This window comes from Odocoileus virginianus, chromosome 10, assembly GCF_023699985.2.
Source record: "Odocoileus virginianus isolate 20LAN1187 ecotype Illinois chromosome 10, Ovbor_1.2, whole genome shotgun sequence".
NCBI lineage: Eukaryota > Metazoa > Chordata > Mammalia > Artiodactyla > Cervidae > Odocoileus > Odocoileus virginianus.
The window spans coordinates 30,795,565-30,810,728 of record NC_069683.1 but is presented as its reverse complement, the minus strand read 5'-3'; the positions used below and the strand labels follow the sequence as shown (position 1 = coordinate 30,810,728).

The 15,164-nt window shown below is 44.7% G+C and overlaps 1 protein-coding gene and 1 long non-coding RNA gene across 6 annotated transcripts in view; both read right to left on the bottom strand.

Annotated features, from left to right (window-relative positions):
• The window catches only part of STIM1 (stromal interaction molecule 1), a 187,220-nt gene that overhangs the window by 9,707 nt on the left and 162,349 nt on the right, over positions 1-15,164 (bottom strand). For all 4 annotated transcript variants that reach the window (XM_020891107.2, XM_020891108.2, XM_070473339.1 and 1 more), the window contains exons 6-9: positions 9,699-9,876; positions 5,252-5,429; positions 911-1,078; positions 306-406 (exon numbers count right to left, since the gene is read on the bottom strand). In XM_020891107.2, the coding sequence (XP_020746766.1) occupies positions 306-406; positions 911-1,078; positions 5,252-5,429; positions 9,699-9,876 (625 nt within the window). The remainder of the gene's footprint in view (positions 1-305; positions 407-910; positions 1,079-5,251; positions 5,430-9,698; positions 9,877-15,164) is intronic.
• On the bottom strand, positions 6,376-9,692 carry LOC139037132 (uncharacterized). 2 transcript variants are annotated; one of them, XR_011489953.1, is made up of 3 exons: positions 9,176-9,692; positions 9,027-9,080; positions 6,376-8,826 (listed from the first exon to the last, which is right to left on the bottom strand). It is a non-coding gene; the product is annotated as an uncharacterized lncRNA (long non-coding RNA). The 2 variants fall into 2 exon arrangements; XR_011489952.1 differs by having other exon boundaries at positions 9,027-9,692.

Here is a 15,164-nt window from a genome sequence, read left to right as displayed (position 1 = left end):
AGAAGAAAGAAAATGGAAGGCATGGGCTGGGCCTAAGCCCCAGGAGAAAGGAGTCATCTTCTCAGAGGAACAAGTTGCAGGGGCAGGGTCAGAGGAGGGGGGCGGCGGGGTGGTATGTGTATGTAAGAAGCACACTTAAATCATAGACTTAAGAGCAGTGTGGGAGGTAGTTAAGGGCTGAGGCAGGAGACCAGAGCTGTACCTCTTCCAGTGAAGAAACAGAATCGGGACTGGAGGCCCTGGACACCCTCCAACTCTGAGGATGGGATGGACATCGCCAGAGCTGGGCAGCAGGTGTGACTTACTTAGCTGTTAAGATTTTGTGATCCACATCATCCAGGGAAGAGCTGTGGGCCACGTGGAAGGTGCCAAAGAGTGTGTTTCTCTTCTTTTTTATCTTCTCAGCCTGCAAAGATGAGGCCCTCAGCTTAAAAAGAGCAGGGAGTAGAGGTTGGAAAAATGAAAAACATTATTTTGTGGCTGGCTCCCCCTCCTGCTAGCATAGTTTAGGCGGCATGAGAAAAAGAGAATATGGGAAAGAAAAATGGAAGCCAATGGGAGAGGAAAGAGTAGGGAAAGAAAGAAAACAAGCAATGAGAAGAGCCAAGGGATCCTGACTCTAGGAGGAGTCTGTCCCTGTGTCAGTCTGGGCTGGCAGAGACTTCCGTCTACCTGCCTCCACTTCATCTTTCCCAGAAGGCAGGTGGGAGTAGCCCTGCACCCTTGTTCCCTTCTCCAGAAGCTTGAGGACATTATTAGAAACTGTGCATCAGGAAAAGAAACAAAACCCAACACCAGAATGTCTCTTTGTCCAACAGAGGGATATAGAGAGGCAGAGAAGAGGAAAAAGGGCAAGTGAAGGGGGTGAGGCAAGGAGAAGAGAAGAGTGCAGCAAGAGGGCACGTCTCACCCCCTCCTTGGCCACCAGCAGCTGCTTCTCGGCATTTTGCTTCTTGATGTTGTAGTACTGCACCTCCACCTCATGGGTCAGCTGCAGCCACTTCTGAAGGGCCTCTGGAGCATACCATGAGCTATGCGATTCCAGCTCCTTCTCTGCTTTCCTCAAGGCCTCCCGTACCTGTGAGCCAAGAGGATATGAGACCTTACTATTAGCAAGGCCTTCTCCAATGCCTCCATATAATACATCAGCCTTCTTTTCTTCCATCTCATCTGAGCTTCACCACTCTCACAAGAGGGAGAAAGGGCAAGGATTATTTTCTGTATTTTATATATAAGAAACCAAGCTTGCAGAAGGAAAGTAACCTACTCAAGATCAACATATTTAGTAGTGTCAACCAGAAGTCAAATGGAGACTTTTTTTTCTTTCTTTTATTTACTTATTTATTTTTTGCTGCCAGACTAGAGGATTCTTTTCTCACATGTTAGTCACTTCTCCTGGTCATACAGCCAATCTCAGCAATTTTCCCTGCTCTCATGAGGTACAGGTTATCTCAGTGAATCCTCTTCTTTCTGAGAGCTGGGGTCTATTCTTGGACCCAAGCCCTCACAATGTGGCAAGAAAAGCACTTGGGTGGGAGTCTGGAAATCTGACCTGGTCCCTGGTCTGTCACTCAACTGGCTGTGTGACCATGTGCTTCCTAAAGCAGCTCTCGCTTGGTGTAAGGCCTTGTCCCAGGCAAATCCAAACTGTAAGCAAAGTGATGATCTCAGGAAAGAGTGAGCTCCCTATCCTGAGAGGTATGGAAAGAGCTCATGTCAGAAAGACCTTCAAAATGATTGCTACTCCAGGGGGCAACTGGCCTGAATACTCTCCAAAGGCTCTTCTAGCCCAGAGACTTTGTGATTCCCTCATTGATCAGGGTGGGTAGGCTGTAATGGGCACTCTCTACAGGCAAGAAAACAAGCAAGCTTACACCTAACATGGGTATTGCCAACAGAGGCCAAGAAAGGACCAATGTATAAGCAGACATCTCCTCACTGACTTCTAAGCAAGGAGCATAAAATGAAGCAGATGGCCACAAAGCACTTAAATATGAAAGGTCTGGAAAGTATTGTATATACATAACCCATTATATATGCTAAATTCCTTCTATCTCACCCAGGCTACCAGTATAAACAATCCCCAGCTCCCCCATCTGAACACTGACTTTTCACTGTTCAGAATTCCAGAGAAAGGGGATTGAGAGCAGTCTAATGTCCAACTTTAGCCCATGGGGAAGCATCCCACAGCAAGTCTGGGGTCCTCCCCTGAGCCTAATATAGACCAGGAGGGCCTTAGCTAAGGACAAAACACCTTCATTCCTCTGAGAGCCCGTGAGAGGACCAAGCTTCACTGGATTTTTGTTCTTTGAAAAGGAAACTAGAAAACAGCCCACTCCTGGCTTTACAGATTTAAAATGAGGAACAGACACCTTAGCGACTAACACACTGAGCCTGGAAATGTAGAATCAAGTTCCACATTAAAAGCAGTTGAAGGACTGGGATCAGCTAAGGGGAGAATGGAGAGAGAAGAGAGAGCAAGCAGAAGGAAGTAAGACAGTTGTGGAGGCACATGGAAGGGCTGGTCAAACAGGCTCAAAAACTGTGTAATGAGAGGAACAATTACAAAACAGGGAACAGGGGGATCACAGGTAGAGAGAGAGAGACAGACACATCCATTTTCTTTATTGAGCATTTACTGCAGTCTGGGGCTGTGCAAGAGAATAGGCCAAAGAGTGGAATAAAATCTCCCATAATGTCACAATGCTTAGGAGACAAGGCATTGCAAGAAAGAAGGGATCTGCCTCAAGCACACAGTCAGTCTTCTCCTCAAGAGAGCTGCAAAACTTTAAAGTTATGAGGAGTAGGAGGCCAAAGAGCTAACTTAAAAATGTCCAAGGGGCAGAAATGAATCTCATAGTCATTCAGGACTGGGGAGAAATAAATTCACCAGATCTCAATAAAAAGTCAGGAAGCAGAATGCTGAGAAACAGGGACAAATGAGGCTTGGACCAACTCTTACTAAACTATAACCCAGTTCCAACACATTTCAGTCTCTCATTGGCTTGAGATGACCAGATCCTCACCCAACATACCTAACTAAACCCTATATCTGATAGAAGATGAAAATCATCTGTGGCCTCTATTATTCTTTATGCACACTATCCAGCATTTACTAAATTACTAGACATGAAGAGAGGCAGGCAAATAGAAGTAATAATCAAGAAGAAAAACAAGCAGTCCCACAAATGATCCAGATGTGAAGAGTTACCTGTCAAGGACTTTAAGACAACTATGACTAAAATGTTAAGAAAAATATGGGAAAATTCTGGACAGGGAACAAAATCAATAAAAGAATAAAATGGGCATTCTAGAAAAATACATTATCTGAGAGTAGGATTCCACTGGATGAGCTAAATACCACAATGTTCTTGGCAAAATATAGGATTAGGGAACTCAAAGACAGATTAATATAAAATAACCAAACCAAAGCACAGAGGGAGGAAAAAAAGAACAGAACTAAGCATAAGAGACACGTGGAATAGAGTTAAAAGGTCCAACATAAATACTGGATACCCAGAGGGAGAGGCGAGACTGGAGCAGAAGCAACATGCAAACACCACAGTGAATGTGTCTTCTGCAGTTGCTGGGTAAATGCTCCGTATGCAGCGATGAGGTCACACTGATCAATCATGTTTAAATTTTTATATCCTCACTGATACTTTTGGCTGCTTATTTTTGGGAGAGGGATGCTAAAAATCTCTAACTTTGATTATGAATTTGTCTATTATCCTTTTAGTTTTTTTAAATTTTTGCTTTATACACACACACACACACACACACACACACACATATACACACACATATATTTTAAACTATATTATTAGGTGTATCCAAATTAAAGGTTGTTATATATTACTGTTTAATTCACACATTTATCTTATATGAAACGTCCATTTTTGTCTCTAGTAAAACTTTTTTCTCTAAGTCTATTTTGTCTGACATTAACATAGCTACCCCTGCTTCATTTTCCTTAGTGTTTATCATATATTAATATCTTTTCTCATATTTTTACTTTTAACCATTTTGTATCCTTATTTCTAAAGCATGTCTGTTGTAAACAGCATATAGATGGGTTTTGTTTTTTATCCAGTCTGACATTCTTTGCCTTTTAGTTGTTTTCTGTAGTCTGCTTACATCATCCAAGTTTCAACATATTTGAAAGGACTAGAACCTGTGGTCAAGCACATGTTCTTTGAACACAGCAAAGTTAAACTGGAAATCAATGAGAAAGATAAACAGAAAAGTCCCCAAGTGTTTGACAATTAGGCAACACACTTTTAAATAACCATGGGTCAAAAAGAAATCACAGTGGAAGTTAGGAAATGTTTTTAACTTTTTTTTACTGAATCCCAATTTTTTTAAATTAGAAGATTCCCAAATAAAGTCATCAATAAATTTATGAAAAGGTATTCAGTATTACTGGTTAATAGGAAAATTAAAATTAAAATCACAATAAGATACCATTACATCCATATCATAATGTATAAAATGAAAATGCCTAAAAATACTGAGGCTGTAGCTCAACTAGAACTCTCATATTATCACTAGTGGCAGTACAGGTTGGTACAATCATTTTGGAAAATCGCCAATTTCTTAAAACTAAATATATGAATCCCTGTTACATATCCAAAAGAAATAAGTGATGCCCACAAAGAAGTTTGAAAAAAAAAAACAAACTTGCAAACAACCCAAAAGTCTATCAATAGGAGAATGGATAAATAATTTATAGTATATCCATACAATGGATTAACACTCAGCAATAGAAATAAACTCATTATCACTACATGCAATAACATGGTTGCCTCTCACAGACATAATGTTCAATGAAAGAAACCAAACACAAAAGAATACATACTGTATAATGCTATTTACATGATGTTAAAAATCAGGTGAAACTAATCTGGTCTAGAGGTTACGACTGTAGCTGCCTTTTGGGTGGAGCATTGACAGGGAGAAAGGGGAAGCAGAAGTGAGCCCTCTGAGTGCTTAGGAGATCCTGTACCTTGATGTGGATGGTGGTTACACAGGTACCTGCGTATGTACAGCATGCCAGCTGTATGCTTACGATCTGATTATGTTAATACCTCAACTAGAAAGGGACAGAATAACTGATCACCTGTTATTAGCTGTGCTTTCACAACCGCAGTGATCATTTTTGCAACTTTCCCACTACTCTTGGCCAGACCTTTGGCTCCTGCCCTTTGACCCCAGCCCCTCGGGATGTCCAGGAATTTGTAGACGCTCCTACCTGCTCCAACTCCTCCTCGGCATATTTCTGACGGCTCCGCTCATTCTCCGTTCCCTCCCGCAGCTCCTTCAGCCTCTGCGCTTCCTGCTTGGCAAGGTTGATCTCGTCACGCAGCTTCTTCTCCAGGTGCACCTTTTCCACCTCCACCGTGCGGTGCTCCTCCTGGGCTTTGTGCAGCCTGCAGACAATGCCGGGAGCTGGAGAAGGCCAGGCAAGGCAGTGCCAGCCAACTTGCCCCGAGGCACGGCATCCAAGAGGAAGATGAAGCCTCCAGCACTCAGAATATGTTCTCCCTACTCTGCCACCTGCTTGGCCCAGATGAGGCAGCTCAGGACCAACAGAAATCATGCCATTACCCTACTTATTTGGACCATCATTCTGCTTCCAGTAACAAAGGCTGTGAAGCCAAGGTTCCAGGGTATCTGAATCCTTCCTTCTAAGGTGTCGGGGAGACAGTGAAGGACAAGAGAGCCTGGTGTGCTGCATTCCATGGGGTCGCAAAGAGTCAGACACAACTTACTGATTGAACAACAACAAGATGTCTCACATACTCAGATCATAACAACTACTAGTTTACAAGGTCTTCCACATTTGTCCTCCCTGCAGATAATGATAAATTGTACAATTATCAGCCTGGGACAGGTATGGACACAAAGGCTTAGGAAAGGGAACAAACGGCAGACAGAATTGAGACCAGAATTCTAATCTTTATGTGTTCAAATTGAACAGTTAGTACCTTTATACCAAGGTATCTGGAAGGTGCAATCAATGTAGAATACCCTGCAACCTAGACCAAAGACCCAGGGAAAGCCTGATGGTGAAATATGCTGGGGGTGATGGTCATGGGGAGATTTAAGGAAGGTGAGAAGGGAACTATTGAGCTGTACCTCTTGGACTCCTGAATACCTAAATCCCAAAAGCACAGAAACATGAAATTCATGCCAAAGGAGCTGGGCAGGATTTGGGGGAGCCCCTCATGCCCAACCTTAAGTTCCCTTCCTAAACACACTCCTTCTCAAGGACATCACTTATAATGAAAATATGCCCTTGGACCCACCCACACATTCCCTCTGTTTACTGACAAAATCCTTCATCCATCCAGCTAAGCTTCCTTCCTTCTTCCCTTTCTTTGCACTACACATCTATGTTTATTCATTCATTCATTTACCTATTCCTTCACCTAGTACTTTAAGGTGTCTACTAAATGCCAAGCCCTGTGTGACTCCTAGATATATGGAGATGAGTGAGAAGACTGTCCCTGCCACTGAGGTGCTCATGGCCTAGTCCAATATAGACAAGTAAACAGATAGGTGCACACAGTGTGATAAGTTCTATAATACAGAAATAAAGTGTTGGGTAGGCCCAAAGGATGGGGTGATCAACTCTGCCTGAAAGAAGTAGGGGAAGGTGAGGCCTGGGTTAGACCCAGAAGAAAGAATAAGCATTAGCTGATCCCTCTGGAAGAGGGAAACGACTTAGCTACTGTCCAGTCTTCCTCCTTTAGTAGGAAGCACTATGTTACAGGATAAGAGGGGAAAGGAAGAGGAAGGAAACATGTGATACATGGCTTAGACTTGAGGTACAGACGGGGGAGGACAGGCTGCAGAACACATAGGGACCACAGAAAAGAGCACTGACCACTGAGTTAATTAAGCAGGTAAACGAAGAGGCAGAAACAGAACTGAACCTCAAAAAAATCCCAAGTCCAGATTTTTCAATGACTAAAGCCTCAAAAGATGTGGAGACAAGTAAGGAGGAGAGGAAAAATGCCTAAGCTGCAAGCTTTCTGCTGACAAATTGCAGCCTTCTGTGTACTTTGTCCCTGGAGTGAAAAGGAATTGAACCTCAAGGCACTCAGCAGGTGGCGCTATGTGCACAGCTAAAATCAAGGCGGGGCGCCATTTCCAGCACAATCTCCTTGCCCTGAGCATCCTCCTTTATTGCACTCTCCCATGACTCAACTGCTTGAAATTAGGGATTCAGTTCTTCACTGAAACATTATCCTCTCTGAAAGCAGCCTCTTCTGAAAAGTCTATGATATGCCTGTCTTCTTCATACAATAGGGAGTTCTTTTAAAGTAGAATCAAAACTGATCCACTTTGGATGTAATAGAGATGAAGATCGATAAATACTACTGGGTGAAGAAATGAGCTAATAAATGTACAATCAAGCCTGGGCCCACCCCATCTCCTTCACAGAAGACTGAGCATCTTGAAGGCAGCAATCAGTTACCATCACAAGTAAGGAAAGCAGGCAGTCTGACCACAGCTCGGCTCTACGCAGCTGTGTGACTGTGGACAAGTCTGTTCCTTGGACCAGGTCTGTTTCTTCCTTTTTAAGTGGGACTCAAAATTCCTGCCTGCCTTAAAGAATTATCTTGAAACCCAGTGAAATCCTAACTGGAATGCACATGTAGCATTACATTTATTCACCTAAAGCATCAGGAACTCTGGAAAAAGCTCTTTGGTGACTGGCAGTGAGGTCTGCCAAAGTAAGGAGGCACAAAGAGGCACGTGGGCCCTTGTGTCAGAGCAGGATATGTGTGTGCACAGGTGTGAGCCTGTCTCAGGTTGGGAGGGGTGTGCATTCATTTCTCAAAGTGCCACAGTAGCCAATTAGCTCTGGAGGCCTTGGGGAGCAGGGAGGGCTGGGAGTTTAGTTTTATCCCCAAACTTGGAATGCCTCCTGCCTAGATTCTTTGCCTTTGGAATGAAAACAGTACATGTTTTTCAGACAAATGAAGAATGGGGACTGCCCACATAGCAGCATTTAGCCCCCAGTTGGAAAAGGGCCCAGGAACAAGGGGCCCAGCAAAGTAGCCAGGAATCAGCTCAAAGATAAAACTCCTCTTGCTTCCTAAAAGCCCATGGAAATGAATCTGCTAGGGCTGCCTTTACTGAGGCAGCACCCTGTAGTTAAAGAAATTCCTAACTTACTACTTACTGACATTCACCCTCTCCGAGGCTTCATTTCTTCAACTCTAAAATTGGAATAATAATACCTACTTAAGAGGGTTGTGGTGATTACAAACAATAATGCTTAAATGTACTTAACAATATCCAGTTCTGAAGAAACCATTTCCCCATCCCTCCAAAGAAAATAGTATCTATCATTTAAAAATAACAGAAAAGAGACAGACTTCACTTCCTTTTACGTGGATTCCTGCAAAGACGTCCCAACAGGAGTCCCTAGGCTGTCAGAATCATTTTCTGACAAACACTCCTGAAGCTGGCCTCTCCTTTTCTCAAAACCAAAACAAAGCAAAAAAGTCAAATACCCACATTGATTCTCTATTGCCTTTTGCATCCTACTAACTTTTCCATGTGAGTCCGAAGGTACCAGGGATCTGGCCTCACTCTATACACTCAACGACGACTACCAGGTTAATCTTTCCTACCCATCTTTCAAGGCCACCTCCTCAGACTCCATATCCACTTGTCTCCTGCCTCTGTGCCGTTCCAGTCCTTGGAGCTCTCTTGCCACAGGCTGGCACTGAGTCACTGCTCCTTCTTAAGTGTGTGCTCTGTGGCCCAGGAGCAGTGACTTCCTTCCAATTCCTCACACAGACCTGGTTCCTAGAAGTCAAAAAGTACTTAGGTCGGCTGGCTGACTGTCACCTTCCCTTCATAGCTAGATCTTCTACAATAGTTTCTAAGCCATGCTTTATTCAAACAGAACCTCAGACTATCAGAGCTAAAATGTCCTGGTCTGCTCCTAGTTCAACTCCTTTACATTACTAATGAGGAAATATGTTCCAGAAAGGAAAGGGATTTACCCAGTCATACAACAGTGGGTGCTTCCCAGGTGGTGCTAGTGGTAAAGAATCCGCCTGCCAACACAGGAGATGCAAGAGACATGGGTTCAATCCCTGGGCTGGGAAGATCCCCTGGAGTAGCAAATGGCACCCCATTCCAGAATTCTTGCCTGGAAGATTCCATGGGCAGAGAGGAGTCTGGCAGGTTACAGTCCATGGGCTGCGAAGAGTCAGACTGAGCACAGCACACATACAAGTGAGTACTCATGAGATTCAGATGCCATACAAGACAGGAAGACAGGTTTGTGAGGTTTCTTTGGGAAACAGGGAAGGACAGTTAATTACGTCTACTTCTATGGAAAGGGAAGCACTCAAGAGGTAGGATGGAGGATGGAATGACCCCACACAAGCCATCCAACCAGGGAAGCTCAAGACCTTCCAGCAGTTCCACACTTCTCCCTCTGAAGCTCCGGGGAGAAAGGATAGAAATAAGCTTCTGCTCTGGGGAGGAAGACTTACCTGTGTGACTGGAATGGCAGGAACCTAGGCTCCGATGCAGGTTTGGGAGGATGACACAGCCTGGACCACCATGTCAGCAGGGTCTTGGGAGCCAGGCAGCCCACCTCTCAGGTGGAAACTGGAGGCTCCCAAGAGCTGGCAGCACCAGGGTCAGGGGAAGGGACAGGGCCTTACCTTTCCTGAAGGTCATGCAGACTCTGCTCAGCTCGGTGTAAGCCCTCCAGGTCCTTCATCATCTTCTTCATGTGCTCCTTGGAGTAACGGTTCTGGATATAGGCAAACCAGCAGCCACCCACACCAATAACGATAGACACCACCAGCATGAAGTCCTTGAGGTGGTTATGGCGGGTCACTGCCAGAGAGGAAGGGCACAGTGAGTCAGGGTGCCCACTGCCTGCTCAGCCTCGCACACTCTGTGTGCCCCCTCCTCCATAAAGCCTTCCCACTCAGGAGGAATTGGTTTCTCTTCTTAGACACACACTTGCCACACTCTGCTTATTTCTCTGCTAAGTCAAGGCCTAGTTTGGAAAGGATGAGAGGCCTTAGAGCAATACAGGAAGCTCACTGGATCACACTTCCCTAACGTGCAGTGAAGAGAACTAGTGCCTTCACAGTACATCCCAGCCATTCTGGGCTGTGGTGGGCCCATGTGCCCAGATGCAGAGGCTTCTACCCTACAGGGTAAGAAACACTAGAATACTACAGTAGGCAGAAGGGGGGTGGTGGGTAAGGGTACAAGCAAAGTCACTAGAGCCTGAGGATTGGCTGTGGGGCTGAGGTTACTGCAGGACCTGGGCCTCCCAGACCATGAGGCTATTCTAGGTGCAAGGTACAAAGACTAGATCATATAGAGGTCTGCAAGTCTCATCTACAGAGAGCATTTCTATCTAGGCTGTGGTTCAACCAGAGACCAGGTAGAACGGGAGTAGCATCAGGATGTCCGGGAACAGAGAGACAGGTCTACCTCCAGAGAACACCTGGGAGCTATTGGTGAAGTGCCACGGCCCTGTCCACCAGCTGAGGTTCAAAGCAATGCTTTGCTCTGGAGAGAGCAAAACTGAAAAGCTAAACAAGGAATAACATCAGAAGATAAGAACAAACGCCATGTCCCAAGAACTGAGCTGACCAGAAGAGGGGTAGTCCTGGAGCCTGAGACTGGTCCCCAGTGTGCCAGACCTAGGCTCTGGGCCACAGCACAGAAGACTGAAAGAGATACCAGGAGGTAGAGAGGCTGCTATTGTATGCCCTGCCTGCATTGTACTCCACTAGAAATAGAGCAGCAATGGCTAAGGAAAGCCCCAGACAAGGGGAAAGAGGTAATGACCTCTGTGCACAGTGGGTCACCTGGTGTTGCGGAAGGGGTGGGGGTACTGACAGGATCTCACTGCCCAGTAAGGGGCTGAGGGGGACCCAAAAGGACCCAGCAGAGCCACCAAGTTAGGGCAGGGTCTAGACAGACAGCAGGAAAAGACACACATGGCTGAAATTCTACCTCATGAAGCTGATGCCCACTTTGACAAAAAGGGTTATATTCACAGCTCCTCATTGAAAGGCTGAGCAATAGGACACGGGGATGGTGTGAAATCAAGGACAGATTAGCACATGCTATTTCCATCCACGAGAGGGGAGTTACTAGGTCCAAGGTGTAGCCATGTCCGTCACATGTCTATGCCAGACTACACAGAGGAACTGGTGGCTTCCTTGGTGGCTCAGATGGTAAAGAATCTGCCTGCAATGCAGGAGACGAGGTTCAATCCCTGGGTCAAGAAGATTCCCTGCAGAAGGGAATGACAACCCACTCTAGGATTCTTGCCGGGAGAATCCCATGGACAGAGGAGACTGGTGGGCTATAGTCCAAGAGGTCGCAAAGAGTTGGACATGACTGAGCGACTAGCACCTTCACAGAGCAACTGAGGACCCTCCAGCAGCCACCCTCCAGCTTCCTGGCAGGTCTACACTTGCAGCCATGCTCACATCTCCACTCCCCTGTCCTTAGATCACAAGAAGCAATATCTCTGCAGTATAGTGAGTTGCCTTCCTTTCTGAAACACACCTACCTCCTATCCAGCCTCCACCACAGGCTAGGGTACTCTTTGTCTCCCCTCTTTATTAAGGACTTTTCATCTTGGATTCCCAGGGTTTCTCACCTCCAACATCCCCAACATTCCTATCCAAAGTCAAAGGTACTACGTTCCAACAATTCTTCATCGGACTAGCACCCTCCCCCTATTGCCTCCAACACTTCAAAGCCCTTGAGGTGGGCATACAGATCAGGCGCCAATCAATTCTGCTCAGTTCCTTATTCTACCCTGTCCAGATTAATTTGAAACACGATCCTATTTTTTTTCCAGCTTCATGGTCTCATCCAGCTCATGAATAAAAATATTGAATTACCAGGGACAAGGATAGGATCTATCCATCACCCCCTCTTCTAAGGTAACACTGTTCCACCTATCAGTACCCTCTGGATCTCTTTAGTGAGTTTTGACTCCATTTAAAATACATAAGCATTCATCCCCTATATCCTTCTGCCTTGTCAGTTGCATAGCTGAAACTCAGACATGCTATCTGTCAACAGCCTGTGGGCTACCAAGCTTAGTGGGAAGAAAATGAGTCTAATCTGGTTGATTTATTCTGTGGCCCCTACCGATCATCACTTCTCTGTAGGCCAGTGCCAACCACAGCACTGACCACACATAGAAGTCACTCAATAAATATTTATGGGGTTTAATCTTCACTGAAAAAGCCTTAAGTGTGATATTTCCCTGTCTTTAATCCACATAAGAAGGAATTTTTTTTTATTTTAAAAAAAGAAGGGAATTGGGTGGAGAGGGAGGTGGGAGGGGGGATCGGGATGGGGAATACATGTAAATCCATGGCTGATTCATGTCAATGTATGGCAAAAACCACTAAAAAAAAGGGGGGGAAATAGACAAAACATAAAATATATCAGGTATTTACATTAACATTTCAAATTCTCACAACTAATCTATACAGTAGAGTATTCCCATGTTGTAGACCAGAAAAGTGAGGTTCCATAGAGGCACTGACTTGTCAGAGTCCATGAAAATTGACAGAGCTGGAATTCAAATCCAGATTTGTTTGACTGCATGGTCTTTCTACTACACCCCACTTTCTCATACTCATGCAGCAGGTATTGTTTCTGCTTTATTACATGCAAACAGGTCTCACCAGGGGATGCCTATATCCCCTGATCTACCCCGAGTGCAACTATAAGAATTCCACGGCCTAAGGTTCCCCCCTCAACCCGCTGGGAACTGACTGTGGCACTGCCATCAGAGAGTGAAGATCCAAAGGCTGAATGGCCAGGCCTTTGAGGTTAAACATAAGGTCTCATGTAGAGAAATTCTTATTTCAACAAAGGAAGCATCTTGCACGAAGTATTAGGAAGTTTGAGTTCTATCCTTGCCTTTGCCCCAATTTGTTATGAAATTCACTTCCCCCATCTCGGTCTCAGCTTCCTCCACTGTTAAATGCATTATCACAGAATTGCTAAAAGATTAAATGCCTAGCTGTAAATGAAAGTACTTTGAGGTGTTCAGAGAAATAGATGCGAGAATTGTCAGTTCCCTTCAGTGGGATCCACAGTCCTAGTTCAGTTCAGTTCAGTCATTCAGTAGTGTCCAACTCTTTGTGACCCCATGGACTGCAGCATACCAGGCCTCCCTGTCCATCGCCAACTCCCAGAGTTTACTCAGACTCATGTCCATTGAGTCAGTGATGCCATCCAACCATCTCATCCTCAGTTGTCCCCTTCTCCTCCTGCCGTCAATCTTTCCCAACATTAAGGTCTTTTCAAATGACTCAGTTCTTCACATCAGGTAGCCAAAGTATTGGAGCTTCAGCATCAGTCCTTCCAATGAATATTCAGGACTGACTTCCTTTAGGATGGACTCATTGGATCTCCTTGCAGTTCAAGGGACTCCCAAGAGTCTTCTCCAATACCACAGTTCAAAAGCATCAATTCTTTGGCACTCAGCTTTCTTTATAGTCCAACTCTCACATCCATATATGACTACTGGAAAAACCACAGCTTTGACTAGATGGACCTTTGTTAGCAAAATAATGTCTCTGCTTTTTAATATGCTATCTAGGTTGTTCATAACTTTTCTTCCAAGGAGCAAGCGTCTTTTAATTTCATGGCTACAGTCACCATCTGCACTGACTTTGGAGCCCCCCAAAATAAAGTCTCTCACTGCTTCCACTATTTCCGCATCTATTTGCCATGAAGTGATGGGACCAGATGCCATGATCTTAGTTTTCTGAATGCTGAGTTTTAAGCCAACTTTTTCACTCTCCTCTTTCACTTTCATCAAGAGGCTCTTTAGCTCTTCTTCACTTTCTGCCATAAGGGTGGTGTCATCTGCATATCTGAGGTGATTGATATTTCTCCCGGCAATCTTGATTCCAGCTTGTGCTTCTTTCAGCTCAGCGTTTCTCATGATGTACTCTGCATAGAAGTTAAATAAGCAGGGAGACAATATACAGCCTTGACGTACTCCTTTCCCGATTTGGAACCAGTCTGTTGTTCCATATCCACTTCTAACTGTTGCTTCCTGATCTGCATACAGATTTCTCAAGAGGCAGGTCAGGTGGTCTGGTATTCCCATCTCTTTAAGAATTTTCCAGAGTTTGTTGTAGTCCACATAGTCAAAGGCTTTGTTATAGTCAATAAAGCAAAAGTAGATATTTTTCTGGAACTCTCTTGCTTTTTTGATGATCCAACAAATGTTGGCAATTTGATCTCTGCTTCCTCTGCCTTTCCTAAATCCAGCTTGAACATCTGGAAGTTCACGGTTCACATACTGTTGAAGCCTGGCTTGGAGAATTTTGAGTTCTAATGGTTAACTCTATGTGTCACCTTGACTGGATAGATGGTAAAGAATTATTTCTGGGTGTGTCTTTGGGGTTGTCTTCATATGAGATTAATATTTGAATCAGTAGACTCAGTTAAGAAGGTCATCTTCATTAATGAGACTGGGCATCAACCAATTGTCTACATGCATTAAGGGTCTGAACAGAACCAAAAGGCAGAGGAAGGACAAATATGCTCTCCAGCTTGAGTTTACACATCCATTGTCCTCTGCCCACCTCCATCAGCACTCTCGGCTCTTGGTCTTCAGACTCACAGGGACTCACACCATCAGCTTCCCTGGTCCTCAGCCTGCAGACTCAGACTGAATTACAACCCCCACCTTTCCTGGGTTCCAGCTTATATATGGAAGACTGTGGGACTTCTTGGCCTCTAAGATAGCATGAATCCATTTTCATAATAAATCTCCTCATATATATATCTATATACATATCCTATTGGTTCTGTTTCTCTGGAGAACCCTGACTAATACAAAAGTCTATAAACTACTGTGTCAGGAAAAAAGAAGGAGAAATAGGGAAACTAAGAATCTTGTATGTGCCTTATTCATGATGTTCTTCTTCCTGTCATAACCCGAGTCCCATTCCCGAGTCCCATTCTTCGATTCCTACCACCTTCCCAGCCACCACAATTTACAGAGACCTGCCCATTCCTTCTCCTCTGGACTAGGATTCCCTGACCAACCCACTCACTGGACAGCTAAAAACATGTATTTTCTCAAGGACTGCCCTGTATGCCTTTCAGCT